Here is a 25,360-nt window from a genome sequence, read left to right as displayed (position 1 = left end):
CGCTCCCCACCTGGACCTCGCGGCACCGTGGACAAAGGGCTTGCTACGCCCTCTCTCCCCGCCGGGGACGGCCCCCTGCTCCCGGTGCGACTGTCGACCGGGGCGGACTGTCCTCAGTGCGCCCAACTGCGTCGTGCCGCCAGGTCGGGGCTCGGCCCACTTAAAAGGCGATAGTGGTCTGCGGGGATGACTGCAACCCACCTGACCCGTCTTGAAAGACGGACCAAGGAGTCTAACGCACACGCGAGTCAGAGGATGCAAGCAAAACCCGTGGTGGGATCGGCTGAGGTGGGATCCCGGCCCAGCGGGGTCGGGCGCACCACCATAAAGTGGTATTGGTGCCATTGTATCGGAGCCGTTTTGCGTGTACGAGTACATAAGCACAGTATCGGACCAGATACCCTGGTATCGGTATCGGTGCATCCTTACTTTAAACTTTTTATTTGTGAACCATTTTTCAATAGTATATCTTTTAGTAGGAGCCAATGTGTGAACCGTATGCCATGGATAGGGTAGGGAAGTTGGAAAGAATAGAGAGAAGGACTAATGCGCACTAATGCATTGTTGTTTTTTTGTTGATGAGAAGAAAAATATAGAATAACACCAGCCTTATCATTTTCATGTCAGTCAGGCTCATTGGTCTGCTCTCTTATAGTTTAAATGTTGCTGTATGTATTCACACTAATAATTGTTTACTTTTCCACTTTTTGTTTTAGAAATTTAGACTCCTCAGAGAAGTTATAGCTTCAGACAATGAGACATTGTTTTTAATTTAGGTATCAGGACAACTCCCACAAAGAAAATGGAGTGTAAAGCCAGTCGAAGCACTATTCCATCAAGGAAAAGGAAACATTCCCAACTTCACGTTATCCCCTGGTAGTCCTGAATGCCAAGCATTGGTGAGCGCTTCCTATCTGCTGCTCCAGCTCGTCCCCTGTTACTGTTGTAACAATGGACCTCAGACGGCCTGTAAAGCAGGATTATGTCAACCTGGGCATAGTGTACCAACTGTTGCTCCTGCTTCCTTCCCGCTTTAGGGAATAATGCATTCCAGCTTTTATTAGAGTTTATTACTGGCAGGGCTCACTGACAGGTCTGGGAATGCTTTTAGTAAGCAGGCAATTGTTTGCTACCAGAGATGGCTGGTGGAAAGGAGTTTGGCAACACCAGCTGATGGATGGGAGAAAACAAGAGACGTTGAGTGCCAATGGGATGGGACAATAGTATCAGCCTTCACTGTGGATTGGTACTGAGCTAAAGCAGTTACTGAGCCACATTAAAAGTATCCAGAAAAGTGCTATTTCTGTCAACAAGTTGTACTGTGTTGGACACAAACTGCACAGATCACAGTAAAAAAAAACACTGGGCTGAGAATGCCAAGTGTCTTAAACACATGACAAGAGCAATTTAGCATGATCTTAGACTTGGCACTCTCCGGGGGCGAAACAGGGTGTGAGCCCACACTTGAATTAGAGACTAACAGAGATTAATTTAATACTTGGGAGTTTTTTAATGCCTCACACTTTCAAGTCTACAGCGATTTATTGGATCAGGTTGCCAGCATCTATAAAAATCACATTTAAGACGTAAAAACAAATATCTTCTCTTGGCCTATATAATTATCTTGCATTTTCAGATGCCAGTCCCTCTCTCATTGGCCTAAGATAAATATTGGATCAGAGATGGTACAGACGGATGGCACAGGAAGACATAATTCTGTCAACTTGGGTCTATTCAGTGTGAAGATGCCCAATTTAGGTGTACATTTTGTTCTTAAAGGAAAACACTGTTTCCGTTGAGTTCTTCCCTTATCCTCAATGTATTTACAATACTTCAGACTCGCTAAAATTGTAGCTTAAATGAATCACTGCTTTGTAGCAAATGTGGAAATGTCTATTAGTTTGATGCAAATAAGTCACACATTTAAATAGAGTAGTTTTGTCTCTATTCAAACAATTCTACATGGTAGGTTGTTTTTAGCAATGCTAGTGGCTCTATAGTGGTTTTTATTTACTACTAGGCTTCTACTAGGTGACTTTAGCCTTGGTCTTGTTCTATATATCTCTCACACACATCAAATTTACTTTAAAATGAACAGTTACAATTCAAAGTTTTACTACATTATGGTCAAGACATATGTCTCACTCATTTCCCCTCGGTTTTGTTGTTGTCTTCTCAAACTGGTAGCTCTGCTGGGGGGCTGGAGAGCAGCATTTATTCTTTATTGGTTTACAGTTTTACGTTGTGAACTTCACAATGGTTGTGCAGAACAAAACAAGCATAGATAACAAAAGGAAAAGGTCCTACATGTTTATTTCGCCCCCAAAACCGGCTCTCCTTGTAGGGCCGATAACACCGCTGGACGATGGGATTTATCGCAAATCGCTCAAGTAATAGCTTGCCTCCTGCGCATGAGGCAGTGGTAGTAGTATTATAAAATGCAGGATTTAACTGCACACCAGTTGGTACCATAGACAACAAGGTCAGCGACGCCTGTAATTCATTATCCATGTTGAATTAACCAGTGGTATTCGAGGATGATGTTGTTTGTTTTCTTCCGGGAAAAGGGTCCCGTGATGAATCAGGCGAGGACACGTCATGACTGATAAGATCCAGTCAGGAAGTTTTCAAACTAAAACAGGGTTAGGAACGTTTCCAAACATCTCCATTTTCTTGGTTCGAAAACGCCGGAGCAGTGTGAACGCTAGGCGTAAACATAATAGTTATGTGCTTTAAAACAAAAATTACGCATTAAGGCCTATACACACCAGAGGTGTGACGAATAAACAACACAAAAATGCAAAATACTTGCCTGCTCATATCATATTTCTAGGGCTTTTATTGTGAAAGGCAAGACCGGGAGGAGTGGATCTGGAATGCGCTGCCTTTGTCAAGGTTGAAAGGAGTAATATAATTAATCAAATTAATCGCACGAAAAAAAAAAGTCCCTTATCTTTAGTCTCGATCTGACTGTAGATTTTTAAAGTTCTTTGAAACTCATTAGGCCTAGTTGGCCAATTTGACTGTTATTTTGCAAAAACTGAACCTGTTTAACATATTTCCCTGGCCATGTATCACTTGCACATTCATTTGATTACACATTGCATGCTTCTTTGTAAACTTTTTTCCTCCATTTTATTCATTTTCTTTCAAGAACAAACTACTTTCTTCATTCTTTAGAATTTTTATTTCTTTATTTCTTTATTTAATTTGAGTAAATGAATCAATAGGCAGAAAGAGCATGCATTTTCCTTTTAAATGGCATAGTGTTCTCTATACCATTTATGTCTACCAACTGTGCTATTTTGACTGTGTTGTTAACATTGGCTTTGGACACACTGCTACATGAATACCCTTCATGCTAAATGGTAATCCAATATATTTTTAAAATGCAGTTTTTAACATTGATATTGAATCAAATCCCAATATCTTAAGGTAATACGATTATGCATTGCTACGTGCTCTTTTCAAAAAAGGAAAGTATCAGTGATTTATGTATTAGAAGTGGAAGGTTTTATCATAAGCCAAGTTCAGGCTTAATCATTTGACTACAGGTTTAACCGGTGTGTTGTGTCAAAATAATTGGATTATAAGGTCCAGATTGAACCAGGGAGTATTGTTGAGGGTTACGATATCTACCCCCTGTGGTTAAAGCCCTCAGAAACATGTTTCTTCCATACAGAGTGATCGAGAGGGCATGTAGATGAATTTTTATTTTTTCCTGTTCATTTCATCAAATGCTAAATCTCAGCTCTCAAACAGCCTAGATTGCGACTATCGCATCTTTTGTTTTTCTACGTATCAAATCTGTACATTTTCCGCAGGGTTTATCCTATTCATGAACAAAAAAAACACATAGATTTGTTTTGGCACACACAGCCTCCAGCAGAGCGTATAAAATCAATTCAGTGAAGAGTCTGTACAGACTCACATGTCTACGCACACGCATTGCAGCACACGGACATTGCTTTTTGGCTCAGTGCTTTTCACTCTCTCCCCCCTCTATGTTTCGACCAATGCTTTGCTGCAGCGTTCAAGTGCTACCTTGTTAACTGGAAGTCAGAACATTCAGTACAATATAAAGATGGAACAGTGCATTATCCTTTTTATTGGCCGTGACTGAGTTTTTTGCCACAATAGGGATGGCAACGTCGATCTGGGTCTGTTGGTCAGTCGGTCAGGCCACCATTTTGGTCCAGGCAGAAATAGCTCAACAGCTATAAGGTGGGATGTCATTAACTATGAATCATTCGTAGTTACCAGAGGTTGAATCCTACTGGTTCTGACTATTCCTCTAGTGCCACCAAGGAGAGTTTGACTATTTCTTTTCTTTCGTTTTAGTAGGGAGGTCAAAGTTAACGTGATAATAACACGTTAACGCAGATTGGTTTTAATGCCACTAATTTCTTTAACGCAACTTGTGAATTTTAGGTTGTAGCAGGCTCAAAGTTTTAAAGTTAGAGTAAAGATGCTGGCATCATATGAAACTATAAAACCTAAGGAATCCATTGGTACCAACCATGTTATACTAGCTTGTTGCGAAGGAGGCTAAATAACGCTACGAAAAACTGGTATGACCATTTTCAAAAGGGTCCCTTGACCTCTGACCTCCAGATACGTGAATGAAAATGGGTTCTATGGGTACCCACGAGTCTCTCCTTTACACACATGCCCACTTTATGATAATCACATGCAGTTTGGGGCAAGTCATAGTCAAGTCAGCACACTGACACACTGACAGCTGTTGTTGCCTGTTGGGCTGCAGTTTGCCATGTTAAATGCAGTACCTGTGAGGGTTTCTGGACAATATTTGTTATTTTTTTGTGTTATTAATTGATTTCCAATAATAAATATATACATACATTTGCATAAAGCAGCATATTTGCCCACTCCAATGTTGATAGGAGTAATAAATACTTGAGTAATCTCCCTTTAAGGTGCATTTTGAAAAGATTAGACTAGATTTCAGTGAAATGTGTTGACAGCTGTTGGATGGATTGCTGTAGAATGCAGTACACGATGTCCCCAGCAGCAGCAGCTATCATGGCAGTCAACTCAGTCTTCCTAATAGTCTTTATTTATTTTGGGAGGAGTCGACCTAACCGTCTTTCAGCAACACCCTGCTCCACCTGGGAGTCGCCCAGTACAAGCTGAGCTCCTCCGTCATTGGCCAGAGAATCTCTCTGGAGCAGCTGAGGTCAACTACTGAGCAGCTGTAATTACTGAGGGAGTGTTTTCTCCTGCACACTCCTGTCTGAACATACGGGAACCTTCCTTGTTGTCTTAGAGAAGACAAATCTTTCAAGTCTCAGTTATGTGAAACACAACCGTATCATTTAAACAGTAATAAAGTTGACCTGCAGCTCTCCTTTCGTCTTTTATTATGACTGTTCAGTTTTGTTTACAGTTTCATTATTACCTCTACCAATGAAACGAAAACTGAAGCCCGTTATCATTGGCCTTGGCCTACATGCCTGAGCTCCACAGCTTTTTTTTTCCTTCCCCCCCTCTCTCCCACTTCAGATCTCTCCTCCCTGCCTCTCCTCCTCCTCAGCGGAGTTTCACTGATATTCTGTGTCACAACCCTGACACAGCACTTCCTCAGTCTCTCCTCAGTTTCAGCTAGCTCCTGCCCCGGAGCGCTGACTGCCTCTTTTGGACAATGCCCATCCTTGTTTGCGTCGCCCCCTCGTTTCGGGAATCCCGGCATAGCTGGTAACCACTGGTGGATCAGGACGATGAGGTCACTGTCTCTGTTTAGACCCCAACCCGTCCCCCCCACCCCCCCGTCCCATGGCACGGGTGTGTGGAGGCGGGTGGGGGGGGGGATCTGGGTCGCTCTAAAACAATGGAAGCTTTCTCCATCATTGGGCTGATAGGGGCTGCCAGACAGACAGGCAGACGGGCAAACAAAGAGACAGACAGTCAGGGAGACAAGCTAGCGCAAGTCAAAGACATCCTGCATTTGACTTGACACCTTCATATAATGGGTATTAATTGTTTCAGTATTTCTAGCGCCTATTAATCCTCCCTCCCACTCAGTAAACACCAAATCGCTCTCTATTCCAATTTGCTCATTACTTAGACTGCATTCCCACCAGATTTGGCTGTGCAGTGAAAACTCCGTCCGCTTATTCATTTTGAATGTGGGCAGTGTGTTTGGGGTTAAATGCCTGAAATAAGGTCTGTGGTTAACATCAAGCTTAAGAGATTGTAACGTTTTGTTGTGAGATATAAAATATGTCAGTGAATATCCCACTTGTGAATTTCGAAGGTTTTACGTGTCTTAAAAAAGACGCTTGCTAACAAATGGCTAAATGAGACTAATAAACGTCATCACACCGACTCGTCCACCTTTACTGTCTCGTTGTGTATACTCGTGTTCATGCGACCGTGGTGTAGTTCGTTTATAACGCTTCAAAAATGTTCATTTGTGGAGATTATCTTGCTGAACAAAACGTGAAAGTATCATAAATGTTTGTTTGCGACAGAGCTTAATTTCTGCTATAATCCAAAACCCAATGGGAAAAATCCCATCGGCTTTTAGTCACTGCTGAAGCGCACTTTTAGTGACTCTCCCACACCGCCGCACCGCCAGATCTAGTGTGAATGCAGCCTCAGATTGAGCTGTATTTAATTTGCTTGGGTGCTACAGCAAGGCAGCGAGCAACGATGATGAACTGTAGTTACACATTTACTTTGGTGTTGCAGTTATGTCATCAGCTTTCACAGTTTGAGTCTGCAAGCAGTATTTCACTTTCAGAATGAGTTGAGAAAGGAATCACTTTCACTATTCAGGACTCAAGGGCTGCAACGGCCTACATCATGTCCCTAAACTACTGTAAGCTACTCACTACCTTTTTTACCTTTTTTTTTTATCTCAAATATTAGCCGGGTTTCCACCAAAAGTTCTGTGACTTTTAGTCCCTGGAACTACTTTTCAAGGAACTTAAAGGTTCCTTCAGCCCACTGTTGTCTGCATTTCCACCGCGGTCTAAATACCTGTGAAGATTAGGCAAATTAGTCCGCTGACGTATGAAAAAGCAACATAACATGAGACGAGGGTTGCCAGTGGTCACAGTGGTAAACACACCCTGCAGCCTGCAGTTCAGTGTATTCTCCTGTTTCATCTAAAAAAAACACGCTGGAAAAAGAAGGTTTTGTCTCACTGCGATGACGATGTTTACTGCTGCATGTATTTACTGATGCACGTTGGATGTAATGAGTGAAATTCAGCAGAGGAAAATGAAACTAACAGCGTGTGTCTCCAACAGTAATTCATCTGTTGAGTGTTTGATGGTTATTTATTTGTGCAGAATAGAATATTAACAGCGTGAAACAGTCAAGGAATAACTTTTCTCTCTCTCATTCACAGCACCGCTGTGCTACGTCTCTCTTCTACTACTCGCCCTCTCAGCTCTCTCGTACAATCTCTCTCTCTTTTTCTCTCTGTCTTTTTTTTTGAATGAGTCCGAAGGCCGACTGCAGGGTCTAATTTTAGAAATAATCTCCCCTCATCCTAAAATGGTCCTAAATCGATACCAAAGTACTTTCGGTGCAGTTGAAGCAGCGGCGCTATTTGTGTGTTTGACCAATCAGTGACGGTCATCCCTGCAAACTCCACCCCGAAAGTTTCGGTACTTTCAGAAAGTACTACCCCCTGACTAGGGCCTTTTTGGGGGGTAAAAAGGCCCAATAAAATGTCCCCAGAACTGCGGTCGAAATGCAATGAATAACTCAAAAGTTTCTTAATTCTGAGGGAAAGTTCCTGCGGTGGAAATGGGGCTACTGTCGCCATCATCTCCATCCTCCAGGGAGGAATCAATCTTACCTTGCTCCTAAATGATGTGTATCAAATGCCAATGTGAAAAGGTAATGATTGTGTGAAAACTAGTGTCAGCTCTTCAAGGCTGAAGCATAGATCTCTTTAAATTAACAGGCATTTTAAAGTCCAAACAGTGCAGCAAACTCATTAAGCCATTTGTGTTTTTTAAATTTTTTTGGTCTTGATTTGCGTGCTGTACTCCTCCATTATAAAGCTTTCACAGCATTCACTCCCAAGAGCTCTGCCATCCATTTGTCCTTATTAGACCTGACATGTTTCCCGCAATTAATTTTTTGCATTGTGATGTTCGCATTAATTATAAACATTTTATTCCTCGCGCATCAATGGAGAGGTTCCCCTTAAGAGAGGAAAAAAAACTTCTGTTTGGTAGAATTAGCCCGGTAGAGAGTCACGTTTGGTCGGTCCTGCTTACTCATACGTGACAGGTGGTTGCATATGATTGTAGCTTTGTCCTGTAAATTAGCATATTGCTTTCTGGCCTCAGTCGGTCGGTTAGCTGCTGTTGAGGATTGCTGAAATTGAGATTGTGGGAGAGAAAGTCTGTGTGCACCACAAAGCATTCAGACACGATGATACACTAATAAGCTCAAATATTTTGAACTTTGCTAAATTATTGTACCACAATTAGGGCTGTCAATCGATTAAAATATTTTATCGCGATTAATCACATGATTGTCCATAGTTCATTGAGATTAATAGCAAGATAATCACGCATTTTTTCAAAATCATCTGTTCAAAATGTACCTTAAAGGGAGATTTGTCAAGTATTTAATACGCTCATGGGAGTGGGCAAATATGCTTGCAATTAACAACACAAAACAATGACAGATATTGTCCAGAAACCCTCACAGGTACTGCATTTAGCATAAAAAAAATATGCTCAAATCATAACATGGCAAACTGCAGCCCAACAGGCAACAACAGCTGTCAGTGTGTCAGTGTGCTGACTTGACTATGACTTGCCCCAAACTGCATGTGATTATCATAAAGTGGGCAAGTCTGTAAAGGGGAGACTCGTGGGTACCCATACAACCCATTTTTTATTCACATATCTTGAGGTCAGAGGTCAAGGGACCCCTTTGAAAATGGCCTTGCCCGTTTTTCCTCGCCAAAATTTAGCATAGCTTTGGAGCGTTATTTAACCTCCTTCTCAACAAGCTACTATGACATGGTTGGTACCAATGGATTTATAGTTTCATATGATGGCAATATCTTCACTCTAGCTTTGAAATTGAGCCCGCTACAATCCAAAAATAGCAAGTTGCGTCAATGCGTTAAAGAAATTAGTGAAATTAATAAATTACAAATTTGCATTAACGCGTTATTATCACGTTAACTTTGACAGCCCTAACCATAATACAATTGTTTGAGTGTGATTTATAGCATAGGATACATAACAGAGGATATAAGAGGTCAGGCTCAGTACTTTTCCATATCAGTCTAAGTCTCTGTGGAAACAGGACATCCTTTGACACAACCCTTTCCTTCTGATCTGGTAATGGGAAGTAGCGTATGTCAGGATTAAACTGTTACTGTGACATTTCCTTTCTTCCGGGCACAATCCTTTTTCCTCTTCCGAGGTCTTCACAACTATCCCTACTGCTACTATAGCACATGTTCTACTACTACTAGTTATTAATTCCCAACCGTTCCCAATGTTGTCTCTCAAGTGTCATTCAGAACCTTAATGGGTTGTTCAAATTGATCAGCTCTTTAGAGGTCGTCATATAACCACGTGTGTGCCAGTGAAATCAGACTATATGTTCAGGTTATGTGTACTTTTCTTTAATACTGGAAACAAATGAGTCTTTGGCAAGACTATTGGTAGTCATCCACAACATTACAAATGTTCTCTTCTACTGTTGTGTTTTATTGGGATGTTTCCATTAGACAACATTGAAATGTTGAAATCAGTTCACCCCAAAATCAAAAATATATTTTTTTCCTCTTACCTGTAGTGCTATTTATCATTCCAGATAGTTTTGGTGTGAGTTGCCGAGTGTTGAAGATAACAGCCATAGAGATGACTGCCTTCCCTCCAATATAATGGAACTAGATGGTGCTTCACTTGTGGTGCTTAAAGCACCAAAATACATTTGAAAAACTCAACGGCAATGTCTCTTTCCAGAAATCATAACCCAGTTACTGAAGATAATCCACAGACCTTGTTGTGAGCACTTTCATATAGGAACTTGGAGTCAATTGGAACATTGGTATTGGCCAATTTTCGCCTCGTTGTATCTGCAAATAAGATGACATTCACTGATGGCAGTGACCGATGTTTATGTGTTGAGTTGCATTCTTTTTTTGCCGGCAAAATGTTGTGTTGTTAGCTGCTGATTTAATTACATTTAGGTTATGTTTCACAAGATGTTTTTGTTGGAGTAGGTAATAGATTCTTCTCATTGAGTTGTTTACAAGCTAAGGGGCTTTTGAAGCAGTTATTTTTCGTGTCAAAGAAGCTTGTTTTATAAATTAGTATGATTTATTTTGTGCTCATTCAAGATATGAAGGATGTGCTGAATTACTCTAAGAGTGAAGATAGTTCAGTTATTTTTTTATAATGAAGATGTCTTTGTTTCCCTGGCACCAAAGGGGGGATAAATGATAACAAAATAACCAACAACAAAACATCTGTATCGGCTATCGGCCAAACGTTTCTTTTAAACATCGATGTCGGCCCATAATTTAGCAATTGGTGCATCCCTACTTTCTACCGAACTACACCCACCAACCATACGACCGCACAGAAGGAAACGTGCATCTACTCATGGACGAGAGGCTCGTGACAGCACAATATGTAAACATTAATGGCGTCCTCCTCGGCTGAGCTGTGACGTTAGCTAGCTCAGCGGGTGAGTTAGCAGTATCGAGTATAGATGCACGCTTCCTTCTGCGCGGTGATAAGGTTGGCAGGTGTAGTTCAGGGAAAAGAAAATAGTTCCTACTGTACAGGAATCTGCTTACAACAAGGTATGTGGATCATCTTAAGTAACCAGGTCATGATTTCTGGAAAAAGACATTGCTGTTGAGTTTTTCAAATGTATTTGTTGTCGCTCTGAGCACCATCTACTTCCATTATATTGGAGAGAAGGCAGACCTCTCTAGGGCTAATATCTCCAACACTAAACAACTCGCACTAAAACAATCCAGATTGATAAATAGCACTATAAGTAACTGTCCCTTTAAGCTCCATTTGTGCTCCAAGCATAGCACCCTGTTTGTTGTTAATGCCATATTAAAATCCGTTTATGTGCCTAAATTCAGTTTAGAGGATTTCTTGCCAAATCTACCACAACATAAAAAGGAAGAGATGCCAAATAAGGCTGCTAATCCTCTCAGTTCATTTGCTTACGGTTATTATAATAATGGTGTATTGATTCTACATTCTAACATGTTGTTAACTTGTTTTAAATGAAGATGAATGGCATGTCTTATGTCTGTCCTTATGCCTCTTCTCTGGTGTCTTCCTCAGCACTTGGTCCAGTGGGATGCTGCGGACCCAGAATGTTTGCTCCAGCTGGTGAAGGAGCTTATCCAGCAGTACCATCACTACCAATGCCAGCGTCTGCGGGAGAGCTCCAGGCTGCTCTTTGAGTATGATAGTCTGCTGGAGGATCCCAACTATGGCCGCAACATGGAGATCTATGCCGGACGCAAGAACAGCTGGGTAGGCAACTGTTTGATAAATGAGACTTAAACCTTTAAAACTTAAACTTAGACTGAAAAAAAACTTACTGAAAGTTAAAAAAAATAATTAAAAAAACTTATACTTAAAAACTTTTAAAAAACGTACTTAAACTTAAAAAAATAAATTAAAAAAAACGTACTTAAACTTAAAATAATTAAACTTCAAATAAAAAAACCTAAACTTAAAACAAAAACAAAACTTAATTTAAAAAAAAAAAAAACTTAAAAACTCAAATTTTTAAAAATTAAAAGTAAATTTAAAACAAAATAAAAACTAAAAAAAAAAAATACACTTATAAACTTAAAAATAATAAAATAAAATAAAAAAAAACACTTAAAAACTTAAACTTAAATTAGAATTGTCATATACATACAGGTACATGCATGGAGTTTGACCTCTGCATTTAACCCATCCATGCATTAGGAGCAGTGGGCTGCTATTTGTGGTGTCCTACAAAGCCAAGGGTTGTGTCTTGGACAGTTTTACTGTATGTGTTCACATGCTATTCCTCTAATTTGGTCAGTCTTGAGGTGAGAACATAAATACTTGTGATTGTTAAAGGCTGAGATGAGATGGAATGATACGAGCAAGTTTGACTTGTCCTTATTCTCCTATGCCACTTTTCAAAAGAATACTATTTATAGAATCCAGTTATTATACATAATTGCTCTCAATTTTGTATGCGGGCCTCAGAAGTAATTCCCATGGGAAATAGAGTGTAATAAGGCTTCCTGTTTGTCTGTTCAAAAGAACTTGCGTCAGACAAGTCAGAGTCATGTGTTTTTGATATGGAACATTTATTTTATCGACACAATATGTTTCCCCGTAGCACATGATTTTCAGATGATTGTGCCATCTTGTTGGTATCAGTGGAGAGGCATATTCTTGAGGACACAATGACAATAACTCATAAACAGCTCATTATCCAATTTTGTGCTTGCACTGTGTTTTACATTTCAACTCAGTTATTGGGTTTGGAACATCATACTGCATACATTTGCAAATCATTAAAGAAAGCAGGACTTTCAATCGTTCGAATTATATAACGCTTTAAAATATAGTTTGTGTTATTTCAGATCATGTGTATTTGAACACAAATATGTTGACATAAAATTAGGACTGTCAAAGTTAACACGCTAATATCGCGTTAACATGCTAATAATGCGTATAAAAAGTCTGCGTAGGGAGAAGGTCGGTTGTGTCTAGAACGTAACCCACAAGTTGCGAAAACTCTTTTGAGATTCACTGCCCAACAACCTATCCTAACCTCAACTATTCAAGGTCAATGCCTAACCTTTACCATTCAAGGTTAATGTTTAACCTTTCCCAGTCAAGGTCAATGCCTAACCTTAACCAGTCAAGGCCAATGCCTAACATGAACTATTCAAGGTCAATGCCTAACCTTAACCAGTCAAGGTCAATGCCTAACCTTAACCAGTCAAGGCCAATGCCTAACATGAACTATTCAAGGTCAATGCCTAACCTTAACCAGTCAAGGTCAATGCTTAACATGGACTATTCAAGGTCACTGTCTAACCTTAACCAGTCAAGGTCAATGCTTAACCTTAACTATTCAAGATCAATGCCTAACCTTTACCATTCAAGGTCATTATCTAACCTTAATCATTTGAGGCCAATGCCTAACCTTAACCATTCAAGGTCATTGCCTAACCTTAGTTATTCAAGGTCAATGCCTAACCGATGAGGTTGGGGTGGATGGATGGGTCAAACAAACAGGACTTTCACCCAGGAGACCGTATTTTGTGTCCCGTGTGAAATCAAAAGTAAACATGTTGAGTTACTTTAAGTTACGTACGTAACTACGTTACTACATTAGTACGTAACCACGTCACATACTATGTGCAAGTATAAAACGTAGTATCTACGTCACATACTTACGTAACAAACATGCTTTTTTTAACCCAAACCATGATCTTTACCTAAACCTAACCAAATAGTATGTTGCATAAACATAACCCAGTAGTTCCATTTCTCAACATTAACCACGTGTTCAAAATTGCGACCGTTTCACAACGTTAAATAGAGTCATATTATGTCATTTTGTGAGTCTTCGGCAAACAACCTATTCTGTCGTTTAGGTATGAGGACGTGTTGGAATTTTTCAAATGACACCCAGCCATCATATTCTATCTACATTTCCCTATGTTTACATGATTATTTTTTACACCGAAACTGGTCATTTTTGTACCTGTATGTTGTACAGTTAGTAAAGTTTTTAACCTCTGTTTCTCCTTCTCCAGACGGGAGAATTTTCAGCCCGTTTCCTTCTCAAGCTCCCTGGGGACTTCAGCAACATCCCAGTCTATCTCCTTAAGGTAATTAACCACCGAACCCCATACACATTTTGACTCGTGATCAAGGTACACACCTACCTCACAGTATGTACACACACACATACACATTGCAGACCTACTTACTAGTCTCTTTGTCATGACATGAGCTTCCTTTAGATATAATACGAGTGCTCTTTTGTGTACATTCTGTACTTTTGTTTTTCATTTCTTGACATGTATGTCTGCATATACATATGTTTTTGTTATGTGTCCAATGATAATAGCAGGGTTTATTTAAATGAACTGCGATGCAACTGTGTGCATGTGCATGTATGTGTGTGTGCGTGTATGCAGACTCCGGTCTTGGGGGCTGTGAGTTGACTAATCAGCAAGCCGTCACTCTCGATCTGCTCTGAGCCGCGTGGTGTCTGGAGGCAGCTTAGCCCGAACACTCTCTCTCTCTCTCTCTCTCTCTCTCTCTCTCTCTCTCTCTCTCTCTCTCTCTCTCTCTCTCCCCCTCTCTCATCAGCGATTGCCCTTACCCCTCTCTCACTCTCTCCCTTATCTCCAGTTCTCTTCTCACTCTCTGTCACCCCCCCCCCCCATCTTCGACTGCCTGCATGCTGGAGGCCCTGGCTCTCTGGCCTTTTCCAGCCCGGCCTCTTGTTTGTGAAGGGAAATGATGGTAAACATAAGGGAAACAGCAACCATCATCAGCCTCACATCAGCCTCTGTCCCCATGTTTCTCAGAACCCGGAGCACTGAGACTCGTCTCTCTCTGCCGGCTTTTTGAGTGGACTCGTCCAACGGCCGCATCGCTGGCCATGATAGAATTTTTAGTTTTTAATAGGGCTGTCAGTCGATTAAAATGTTTATCGCGATTTATCGCAAGATTGTCCATAGTTAAATAACAACTGATGTGAAATTAATTGCACATTTTTTATTCTGTTCAAAATGTACCTTAAAGGGAGATTTGTCAAGTATTTAATACTCTTATCAACATGGGAGTGGGAAAAAAATGCTTTCTTTATGCAATTGTATGTTTATATTTATTATTGGAAATCAGTTAACAACACAAAACAATGACAAATATAGTCCAGAAACCCTCACAGGTACTGCATTTAGCATAAAAAATATGCTCAAATCATAACATGGCAAACTGCAGCCCAACAGGCAACAACAGCTGTCAGTGTGTCAGTGTGCTGACTTGACTATGACTTGCCCCAAACTGCATGTGATTATCATAAAGTTGGAATGTCTGTAAAGAGGAGACTCGTGGGTACCCATAGAACCCATTTACATTCACATATCTTGAGGTCAGAGGTCAAGGGACCACTTTGAGAAAGTCCATGCCAGTTTTTCCTCGCCAAAATTTAGCATAGCTTTGGAGCGTTATTTAGTGTCCTTTACAACAAGCTAGTATAACATGGTTGGTACCAATGGATTCCTTAGGTTTTTCTAGTTTCATATGATGCAAGTATCCTCATTTTATCTTTATAACTGAGCCCACTACAACCTATAAATCGCAAGTTGTGTTAATGTGCTAAAGAAATTAGTGGCGTTAAAGCAAATTTGCATTAATGCGTTGTTATTGTGGTAACTTTGACAGCTATAGTTTTTATTTATTTACTTTTTTTTTTACCTGTGTGTCTCGAGGCAGGAAAAAGTTTCTACACTCAGCCTTGAGGGGAGCTTTTATTGGTGACATCTTTTTTTTTTTTTTTTCAAACAAGCATGCTGTCACTTGCTGGAGTTTTCCTTGCGAAGGCTTTCGAAAGCGAGGCAGACACACTGACACCTTTAGCCAGTGGGTGGTGGTAGCAGTGTAGCCATTGACACAATGTTGTCAAAGAAGAACTCTCTGTAATATTTAGTGATTTTTTTTTATTAGAGACGAAGTCTTGGATACGGATGTACATTTCTGTCATCCTAATCATATCATGTGTTCTTTTTTCCTCGCATGCACACACTCGCAGTATTATGCTGTATTTGGCAGCTTGGGTATACATAGTATCACCATGGGAGCACTTGAAGACTAAGAAAGAGTATTGACTCGCGGAGAGGAAAGTAATGAACATCAGCCCACACCTTGTCCTCCTACGCATTACAGAGGAACGGGATTATGCAGCGTATAGGCTGGACTCTAAGAACACAAATGTACTGTACGCCAAACCGCTGACCTGGATTTTCAGTTTGACAGTTGTCATGCAATTAGTTCTGTTGGTGAGGATGCTGTCTGAAGTCAGTTCTTTTTGTGCATCGCACATTTCTGCACTGCGAGTAATTCCATACTGTTGCAGAGCAGTTGAAGCGCAATTAATCCACTCCTACAGTCCTTCTTCACTGAGCAGGCAGACGTACCCTATATAGTCACTGTAAAGGAACATTGCAACCACAAATTTGTTAAATTACATGTGGAATTTTTGTGTTTAAATGCAGTGCACGTGCCTTGCCTTACCAGTTATCCTCGGCCTGTGGGTCAATGTTGCAACCGACCAAGAACGAATCTAAGGTTGATTAAATGAAAGGTCTTTTGGCCGTTTGCTGAAGTTGAAGCCACTACCCCTAACAGAAGAGTAACAGAAAGAAAATATCTGACACACAGGGTCAGATTTATTGCAGCTTTTGTGTGTTTTTCACACGCAGATTTGACGCTCTGCCCCAAACACGTGTTGTATTTATCAAAGAGACGCACACACCAGGCTGGAGTCGCAGTTTGCGTGTCATTTGTGCGAGTTTCTGCAAGATTGCATGTGCATTTAAGGGAGGATCGTGCTAATAACAGGAGGACAAATATTAACAGGGGTTGATTATGTATTCTACTGGATTTACTGAGGTCACGCAATTTTGCAGGGAAAATACTCCGCCTCTGAAGACCAGGTGTAAAACATGAGCCCTTCATATCTACATAGGGAGCGGGTCCTCTCCACGGAGTCTGCACTGTTACACCGCCATGTTTCATGGTGCATATGGTAATTCAAGTGTTCTTAGAGGAAAACTAGACTTCTGTACCTCCTCATGGCTCTGTTTTCAGGCTTTAAAAAATCTAATCTCTGTGACGGGAGACTTTGACTAATCACAGGTCATTTCAGCGAGAGAGCGTTCCTATTGCCTGTGCTCCGGTCATGTGACCAGAACTTGGCGTTCCTTCAACAGATTCCACAATGGCTGCTGCCTCACAAACTTTCTCATTTTACAGCTAAATCTTGCACTACAAGATGATTCTGAAAACATTTGAGGTGAGAAATAGACATTAAAGTACCAGAATATTGATTCATATTTGATCAGCGCTGCCTAGTTTGACCGTTTTGTCGGAGTTCGCGAGTGATTGGCAGCCGGCTCTCATAGACAGCAGATGGACAACAGACCTCAGATCAGCTCTGACTGCTTATTTTCCTCTGGTCTGTGAAATCTTGCACCTTTGCCGTTAGGAGCACCGGAAGACACCGGAGGACGACGGAGGACACAGAGGCACATTATTTTTTTTAGATTACCTGTTTCATGTACTACGGTCAGGATATAGCGACCGTTTTATAAAAATAACTTTTTTTAATCATATTTGCTCTGATCTCGCCTACTTCAGCTTTAAGTAACAGTTAATTATATAATGAATGATGTTTTATTGGTAGTAATGTGCTGTACACAACATATTTTTCTCAACCAATTTATTTGCATCGATGTTGAGCTGAGAATTACGTGCACAGCTCAGGTTTTTACGTGCGCTACCGTGCGTATTGACGTGGTATTTCGAGCCCTGCAATGCAATGTAATCTGGCAAGGCGCAGTGCACATTCTTGGTAGATTACATGAATGCTGATCTACTGTAAGATAAAGATAGAAAGGAAGATGAAGTAATTGTCGCGTGTCCTGTCTCATAGTATTACAAACCACCGTGCAGCGTTTTGATGTCTGATAAGCAATCAGAGTCGTGGATTAATTTAATTGAATTTCCTCGATCCTATTTCATCACCTCACTGCTAGCAAACCCCTTGCATTATTTTAACACAGGGCTTTTTGCCAAAATGAGTTCTAGCCTATTTATAATAGCAGCTCTTTCTTTTACAAAAACAACAACAACAACACACAGACTCAAAAAGGTGATGCTTTCCAGACAGAATAGAAGCCATCAGCCAGGTACTGTAGGTAGAGGTCAGACTGTTGACCCTGATTTGAATCAACCTCCTCATCAAATCCACGGATGTCCTTGCTTGAGGAGGGGAAGGTTTGGCACTGAAGCGGAAATCTGTTCAGACACAGGCTACTCTGCACTGCTAGTGAATGCCGAGATGTTGCTGGTGGGCGCAGAGCTGTGGAGGACGACTGTTACCTGGAGCGAAGCATCCGCGTGGTCTGAGCTCACCACAGTGGACATGTTTACCTTCCTGCATGCACTGCCCAGCCTCGGGGAGGGGGGAGGAATGCAAGTTTATTCATTTTTTTTATTATTATTCTTTTTTTTTTTTTAAAGGGGGCAGCCCGTCATAGTCAAAATGAAAGAGTGGGAAGGACACTGAGAGCGGAGATGAAGGGAGGATAGTGAAATGCACACAGATGGATGTTGGCAGTTTTCTTCTCATTTTAAAGGGCATGTGGTCCTCTTGGGCACCGTTTCAGTGTCTCATCCTTTGATCGTACCTTGACCTCTGGGTTGTCAACCGTTTGAAGTTGCTTTTACTCATATTCTCTCATTTATCACTGGCCTTTGACCTCCCGCTGTGCAGGATATTTGTTCATATCACTTAGGTCTTTTAACGTGGTTGCAGTACAATGGTGTCTCGTTTGTTATGGTCTACTTAACACATTCCTTTTGGAAGGTTATAAGAGGTAATATATAATATGGTAACTCTTTCATGTGACGCCCATGTCTATAACGCATTATTACACGGCTTTGTTGAATACTCAATTCCTGTTGATCAATCGCGGCCTTCTACGGTCTGATATTTGTTTGCGTTGCTATGTATAACAGACCGTTGCTATGGAAGCAGTTCTGATGTCGGACTCTGGAGGATTGTTTCTAAACTATAATTAGACAGTGCTATAAGCAGATTATAACGCATTAACCCCTTACCATTCTGCCCTCTCTTTTAGTAGGTAGGGGTGGGGATATAATATTGAGCAGTAGATGTCACATAGAAGTGGTGTACATCATTTGAAAGCTGAGAACATGAAGATTAATTTGAGATGCAGCTCAGTATTGTGTGTCAAGTTGTTCTAGTCATTAATAAGAAATACAAATTCATTATTAATTAATTAAGTATTTAAAATAAATTGTGAAAATGTATAAGAGCTTAGTACATTATGATAGAAGTATATGATGGTCATCCCCCATGCTCACTTATGTCTCATAAATTGTTGCAGCAATTTTGGGGTTTATATCATTTGTTACAAAGATTTGGTGCTGAATTTAACAATTTTTTACCACTGGAGAATTGATAAAAATGATCAATAATCCCTCCAGAATAGCACATTAAGACACCAAGACCTTGAGGAACACCATAGAAAAAGCCATGCTGTGATTTGGTATCAAAAACATTTGACATTTGGAGATTTATAATTTTTTGGCGATTGGATGGCGAGCGCTTCTATTCTGGAAACTGCTCAGAAACACCCTTATTGCCAATGTAGCTAGGAAAGCCATACAGCTTCTGAATGCTCTAGGTCTCTAGTTTGTGGCTGTAAAGTTTCATGAGGATGTAATTATCCTAGATGTCACCACAGGTCATTTTATACAGTGAGGTCAAGTTTAAAAAAATGGTCTCACTACAATGAAATGGCTACTATGGGGACGAACATCATCACACATGAATATAATTAGGCTCATTGGATCCACAGTCTCAGCTTTACAGTGATACCCAATTTATGTAAGTATGTTTATAATGCATTATAGACATGAAAGTGTTACCGAGATTTTTTAAGGCAGAAAACCTGTTACACGCCACGATTTCTACCACACATTTCTTATCTTGCTTCATGCTACCCCAGGATTCAACTAAAAAAAAATCCTCTAATTACAGATGTGACCTTTTCTTTAAAAGATGTCCTTTTTGCATCTCGCTAGGCTGTCTGTCTGTCCTGTAGAGTACGTATATGTGCAGCAGCAGCGGCGCGCCTCTAAATGTCCACACTGATCAGCATGGAGTGACGCCACCTTCGTGACTGAACCCTCTGCTCTCGCTTCACTTGAGCTTTGTTTCCCCCACAAGCACTGGCCCATGTCACCAGCTCCAAAGCCATTGCAGTGTATTTGTGTGTGTGTGTGTGTGTGTGGTTCGGGGCCTCAAGCAGCTGTCATTGATCCAATATGATGTTTCAGGTGACCCGTCTTGTGAACTAACTGATATCTGCTGTAGCACTGTGTGAGATAACGACATATAAAGCTATTGAGTGTAAAGATTCCCAAATAGTAGATTCAAAATCTGAAAAATTAACAGAATTGTATGAACCGCAAACAGAACATCTATTTAATTAAATAAATGAAACAACAATAGACAAAAAAAAATGTCTGTTTTTGTCAGTATAAACCTCACATGTGAAACATTCACAGCCACTGATGGTCTGTTTAAAGCAGTAAAAAGCTCTTATAGTTAACGGTTTCTGATTGCCCCGCTGTTCATCCCAGCCGATGGGTCCAATTGCTGGGTTTTTTTTAGACTCTAAGCACCTGCATTCTGTGTGCTTTATTGGATAGTGATGCTCCAGGTTAGTTTGCAGCATTTCCAATCTTTGTTAGCACACACTTTCAGCACAATTAAAGGAGCATTTTGGGAATTGCGCTTATTTGCTTTCTGGCGGGGGAGTTGGATGGAAATATGGACACTACTGTCATATCTGTCCGTTAAATATAAGTCTACAGGCAGCAGCCGGTTAGCTTAGCTTAGCATCAAGACTGGAAACGGGTGGAGAAAGCAGTTGCCAGGCATCCAGCAAAGACACTTCAGGTTTTGTTCCAATTAAACATATGAGACATAACATGTCAATTAGTCAGGCTGGCTGTTTCCGTTCTTTATGCCAAGCTTAGGCAACCGGCTGCTGGCTGTAGCCTTACGTTTAATAGAGGTTGGAAAAAATAATTGATTCACCTAAGAATCACATTTTTTTTTTTTTTACAATTTTGAAATAGATTTATTGTCCCTTATAAGGGACAATAAATCTATTTCAAAATTGTTGGTATTTTTTTTTTTTTTAATTTATAAATTAAAAAAAAAAAAAATACCAATAATTTCTTTATTCTTTGATTTTTTTTGTTGCTAGGAAAAAAAATAATGACAATAACTGATATATTTGACTTCAGGACATCTCTGACCACATACATGCTGAAAATCAAACATTTTTACCGTATTGATTTAGATATTTTTCAAAGTAAAATACCTAGACGTGTAGATTCAACTGTTTCCCCATGGTCTAGTGTTAAAAAAGTAAACCAAAATTGCAATAAATCGTAATATTGAATCGCAATACTTAAAATTTGCAATACATACATGTATCAAACCGGTACAGTATCTTGATAGTATTGAATCGGGAGATAGATATATAGATAGATACAGTATATGAAAAAGCCAGAAAGGAAATATTTTCCAATATGTAACTGTTGCTTTAATGCCAGATTTGCATTTGTACATTTTTGAACCTTTTTTTTAATGTCAGGCCTCTCCAATGCCCAGCAACCAGTATCCAACTCCCCCTGGTCAATTTGTGCTTCCCTCCAAAACTGACCTGAGGGAGGGTTGCATTGAGCCCTGGGCACTCATGTATCCTGGTTTTGTCTGTGCAAGCTGTGCATGCTTCAACAAGAGCACTTACATCTAATTATTTTTACTCTAATTATTTTTGGTCCTGCATCCTTGCTCCCTCCCCCCCTCCATACAAACACACACACACACACACACACACACACACACACACACACACACACACACACACACACACACACTTTAACCTTCAGAGCTCCACATGCAGCAACTGACAGGGGAGGGTCAGGGTGAAGCAGAGCCCGGGGCTCTCGTTCTGTCTTTTCATTTGTGGTGCCGGCGTCGCTGACTCGATTATTTCTGTTCATCCTCATCATTTCCTGTCTTGTTTTTTTATTATTCTTTCATCCAAATATCAACTCTTTAATTAGCCATAAGAAAATATTGCATTCCTTAAAAAAAAATGTTTAGAAAATATGTACATCCTCATACTGTCACATGAATTTTGGATTGTCTTTGCAAGTTGAGATTGTGATTATAAATAAGGTAACACTTTGTAATAACCATCATAAATTGATTGAGTTAATTGAACATATTTAATAGTTATTTTGCTGGTAACAAACAATGAAATGATAATTAATAATGTTTATTTATTATTAGCAATGGTATAATTTGTTATTTTATCATTAGTTTGTGTTATATGAAATAATTAGTTTATAAATTATATATGGTATCGTAGCTGATAAGAGACGATAACAGTTACATTCTGATTACATTAGTAAAGTACATATTAACAGTTTATTGTTGCACACGTTATAACATTTGATATACTATTTGTTAATGATTACCAGATGATTTGTAAACCTTTAATACGTTGTTTGTAAAACATCTATAAACATTACATAGATAGATGGACCAGAAACCAGTTATTAATTGACAAAGTATAATCCATCTAAATAATAAAAAAGTTTATAGACCGTTTACCAACCAATTATTAACCGTTAAGTGTTACAAATATTTATCTATGTAATGTTTATATATGTTTTACAAACGATTTCTTTAAGGTTTAGAAATAATATCTTAAATCATTAACAAATACTTATATATATAGTATATAAAATGTCATAATGTGTGCAACAATATACTGTTAAAAGAACATAAATTATAGCATTACTAATAATTAGTTAAAATTATTAATTATCATTTAATTGTTTGTGAACAGTAAAATAACCATTAACTAAGTTGAACTGACTATCAATTTACCATTTATAAATGATGGTTATTATTATGTGTTACTGTAATTAAATATTAATCAAAATAAAGTTCCTACTATTTACAGAGCTTCAAATCAGCTTCGGTAAACACCTCACAGAGGGGGAGAAAACATGAAAATTCCCTCCTAATGATCCTCTTAAAACGTGTCCCTGACACTCCTCGGGGCTGTGTTTAACAATGGCACTGTCTTCCACCTCAGGAGCAAGAGGGTGAGAGTGCAGCGTTGTCCCCCTACCCCAGGGGCACAGTTGAGGAGCTGGGGACAGATTGAGGGTATTGCGGAAGTATTGCGCGGCAAGCACGTCACAGTCTCACTGTATATGTAGAGGGCTCTTGCCATTGTCAGGGCACATGCCGAGATGCAGCATGTTTTCCTGTGCGTAATAATTCAACCGTGCTTACACCTGCGACTTTTATCAGAGTCCTTCATTTAAAAATGGTTAAAGCCGAGATGAAATGAAAAATGCCTTTTTAACCCTTTTAGATCACATCCCCCGGTCATACTGTACACCTATTTAACAATGTATGCAATAAAATGTACATAAAATCGATTTCTTCGTATTTTTTTTTTATATCAAAATCAAATCATCTTTTCTTCCTGTAAACGTAAGCAAGTACCAACCAATTTCAACCAATAATAGAGTGCTGCAGGGATGACATATTTTTGTAGGCCAACCAGGAAGTTAGCATCGCCCTGGTTCCCATAATACAAAAGCCAATGGAAACATCCCATTGGCTTTTGGATTATTGCAGAAAATAAGCTTTGTGGCAAACACACATTTAGGATACTGACATGTTTTATTCCGTAAGTTAATATTCACAAATGAACGACACTTTTATTGATTTTTGAATGCAATCGCCAGAAGTAAGAAGCAAATGTTAGGCTAAAGGTAAAAGCTTCAAAATTCACGAATGGGGTATTTATTGATGTATTTTATATTGTAGAATAAAATCTCTGTAAGCTTGTGTTAACCACAGACCTTTTATCAGGCATCCAACTAAAAACCCATTTTAAAAAAAAAAAACATTGACTTCCAAACGAGGGAACTGGAAGTGCTAAAATGCTAACTCATTTCCAGGTTTTAGGACTCATTCCCGCCCACTTTTTTTGGCAGTCCAATCCAATGCAAAGGGTTTGATTTACTGTAATTCCCTCTTGTAACTCTACAACGCTCAAATATTCCATTTCACTGGGGATTACTCACAATACAGAAGCTAAAGGCGCTCTAACTTCCGTTTCACTGGGACTTTAAACAGTACATCGAATGTGAGGAAAAGGTTTTGGTGACAATGCCACTGTTGTACCCCACTAGAGCTGAACGACTTGGGGAAAACTTGCATATGCAATTTTTCTGATCAATATTACAATTGCAATTTGAGTAGTGATTATTTCTATAAATGTAACTACAGTCCTGTATTTATGTTCTGTTTGTGTGCTAAACAAAACAAAGTTTTTCACAATCATTCCACAAAATGATCTTGTTTCTGCAAGAATTGAATCAGAAGAAATAATGCTTGTTGTTGAGGGGTTCTTTTTTAAAAACTAGTAAGTCAGAGAAATGTCAACGTCTGCAAACACTTGCCTAGTTCTCAATAGAAAAAAATCGCCAATTAATCGTACATTTATTAGGATATGAATCACAATAGTTGACATCAATGAATAATAATCAAATATTATCAAAAGTGGTTATATGTATTGATAACAGCTGCATAGTTGGTGACTAATGGTAATAATGGCTGCTGGTAAGTCATGTCTGACTATGTTTGATATTATACGAAGATAGTATAGACAGCACCGCTAACGTTAGCTTCAAAGAGCTGCATCACAAAAAACGTAATTGAAAATCAATTGAGATTCGGAAATTGCACTGAAATAGCAAATTTGATATAAAAACAATGAACTGTTCAGCCCTAACAACACCCATGTTGTCTACGTTGCTAAGTCGCTCTAGGGCATGCGAGTTTAAAATGTGATTTGAATGATTAACCTCTTCTCAAAGCTGCCGTCTCTGTACACTGTGGGTTTTCTCTGCATAATTCCAGTTTTGACACCACCACTAAAAAAAGAAAAACCTCCCCATAACCTATAACCTGTTGAAGAGTTCTCTAACCGTTTTAGTGTTAAATGGGTTATGAAGGGATCAAACAGGAAGCGTCATTTATAGCATGAGGTCAGCTTTTGATTAATTCAGGGGGCTTATTTAGTGGGTGTTGTTGATTCGAATCAATAAATTACCATGCTACTCTTCACCTCTACAGTATGTATTTCTTCATTGGCGGATATGTTGTGTCTCAAAGTGATGTTTTATAATAGATCAAGAATGTTAACAGCCATGAGTCATGACCAAGTAGTGAACTGATTTACAGCAAATAATGGAACCGTTATTCGAGCAGTAATCTGCGTGTTTGCAGTTGAACAATGATGTTGATGAATGTTTGTCATCCGGTTCTACTTGATGCACATTCACATTCATAATGCACATTCAGCGCTATTGGCTACTGTAAACGCCAATCGATATCAGCGATAAGTCCCCCCCTAGCTTACTATTTTTACAGGAAACGTAAA

General features: G+C 39.6%; 1 protein-coding gene across 2 annotated transcripts in view; it reads left to right on the top strand.

Moving 5' to 3' along the window:
- The window catches only part of babam2 (BRISC and BRCA1 A complex member 2), a 120,468-nt gene that overhangs the window by 35,081 nt on the left and 60,027 nt on the right, over positions 1–25,360 (top strand). For both annotated transcript variants that reach the window (XM_037796515.1, XM_037796514.1), the window contains exons 5-6: positions 11,322–11,516; positions 13,799–13,873. In XM_037796515.1, the coding sequence (XP_037652443.1) occupies positions 11,322–11,516; positions 13,799–13,873 (270 nt within the window). The remainder of the gene's footprint in view (positions 1–11,321; positions 11,517–13,798; positions 13,874–25,360) is intronic.

The sequence above is a fragment of the Sebastes umbrosus genome, chromosome 16, assembly GCF_015220745.1.
Source record: "Sebastes umbrosus isolate fSebUmb1 chromosome 16, fSebUmb1.pri, whole genome shotgun sequence".
NCBI classification, from domain to species: domain Eukaryota; kingdom Metazoa; phylum Chordata; class Actinopteri; order Perciformes; family Sebastidae; genus Sebastes; species Sebastes umbrosus.
This window is presented reverse-complemented; position numbering and strand designations above follow the sequence as displayed.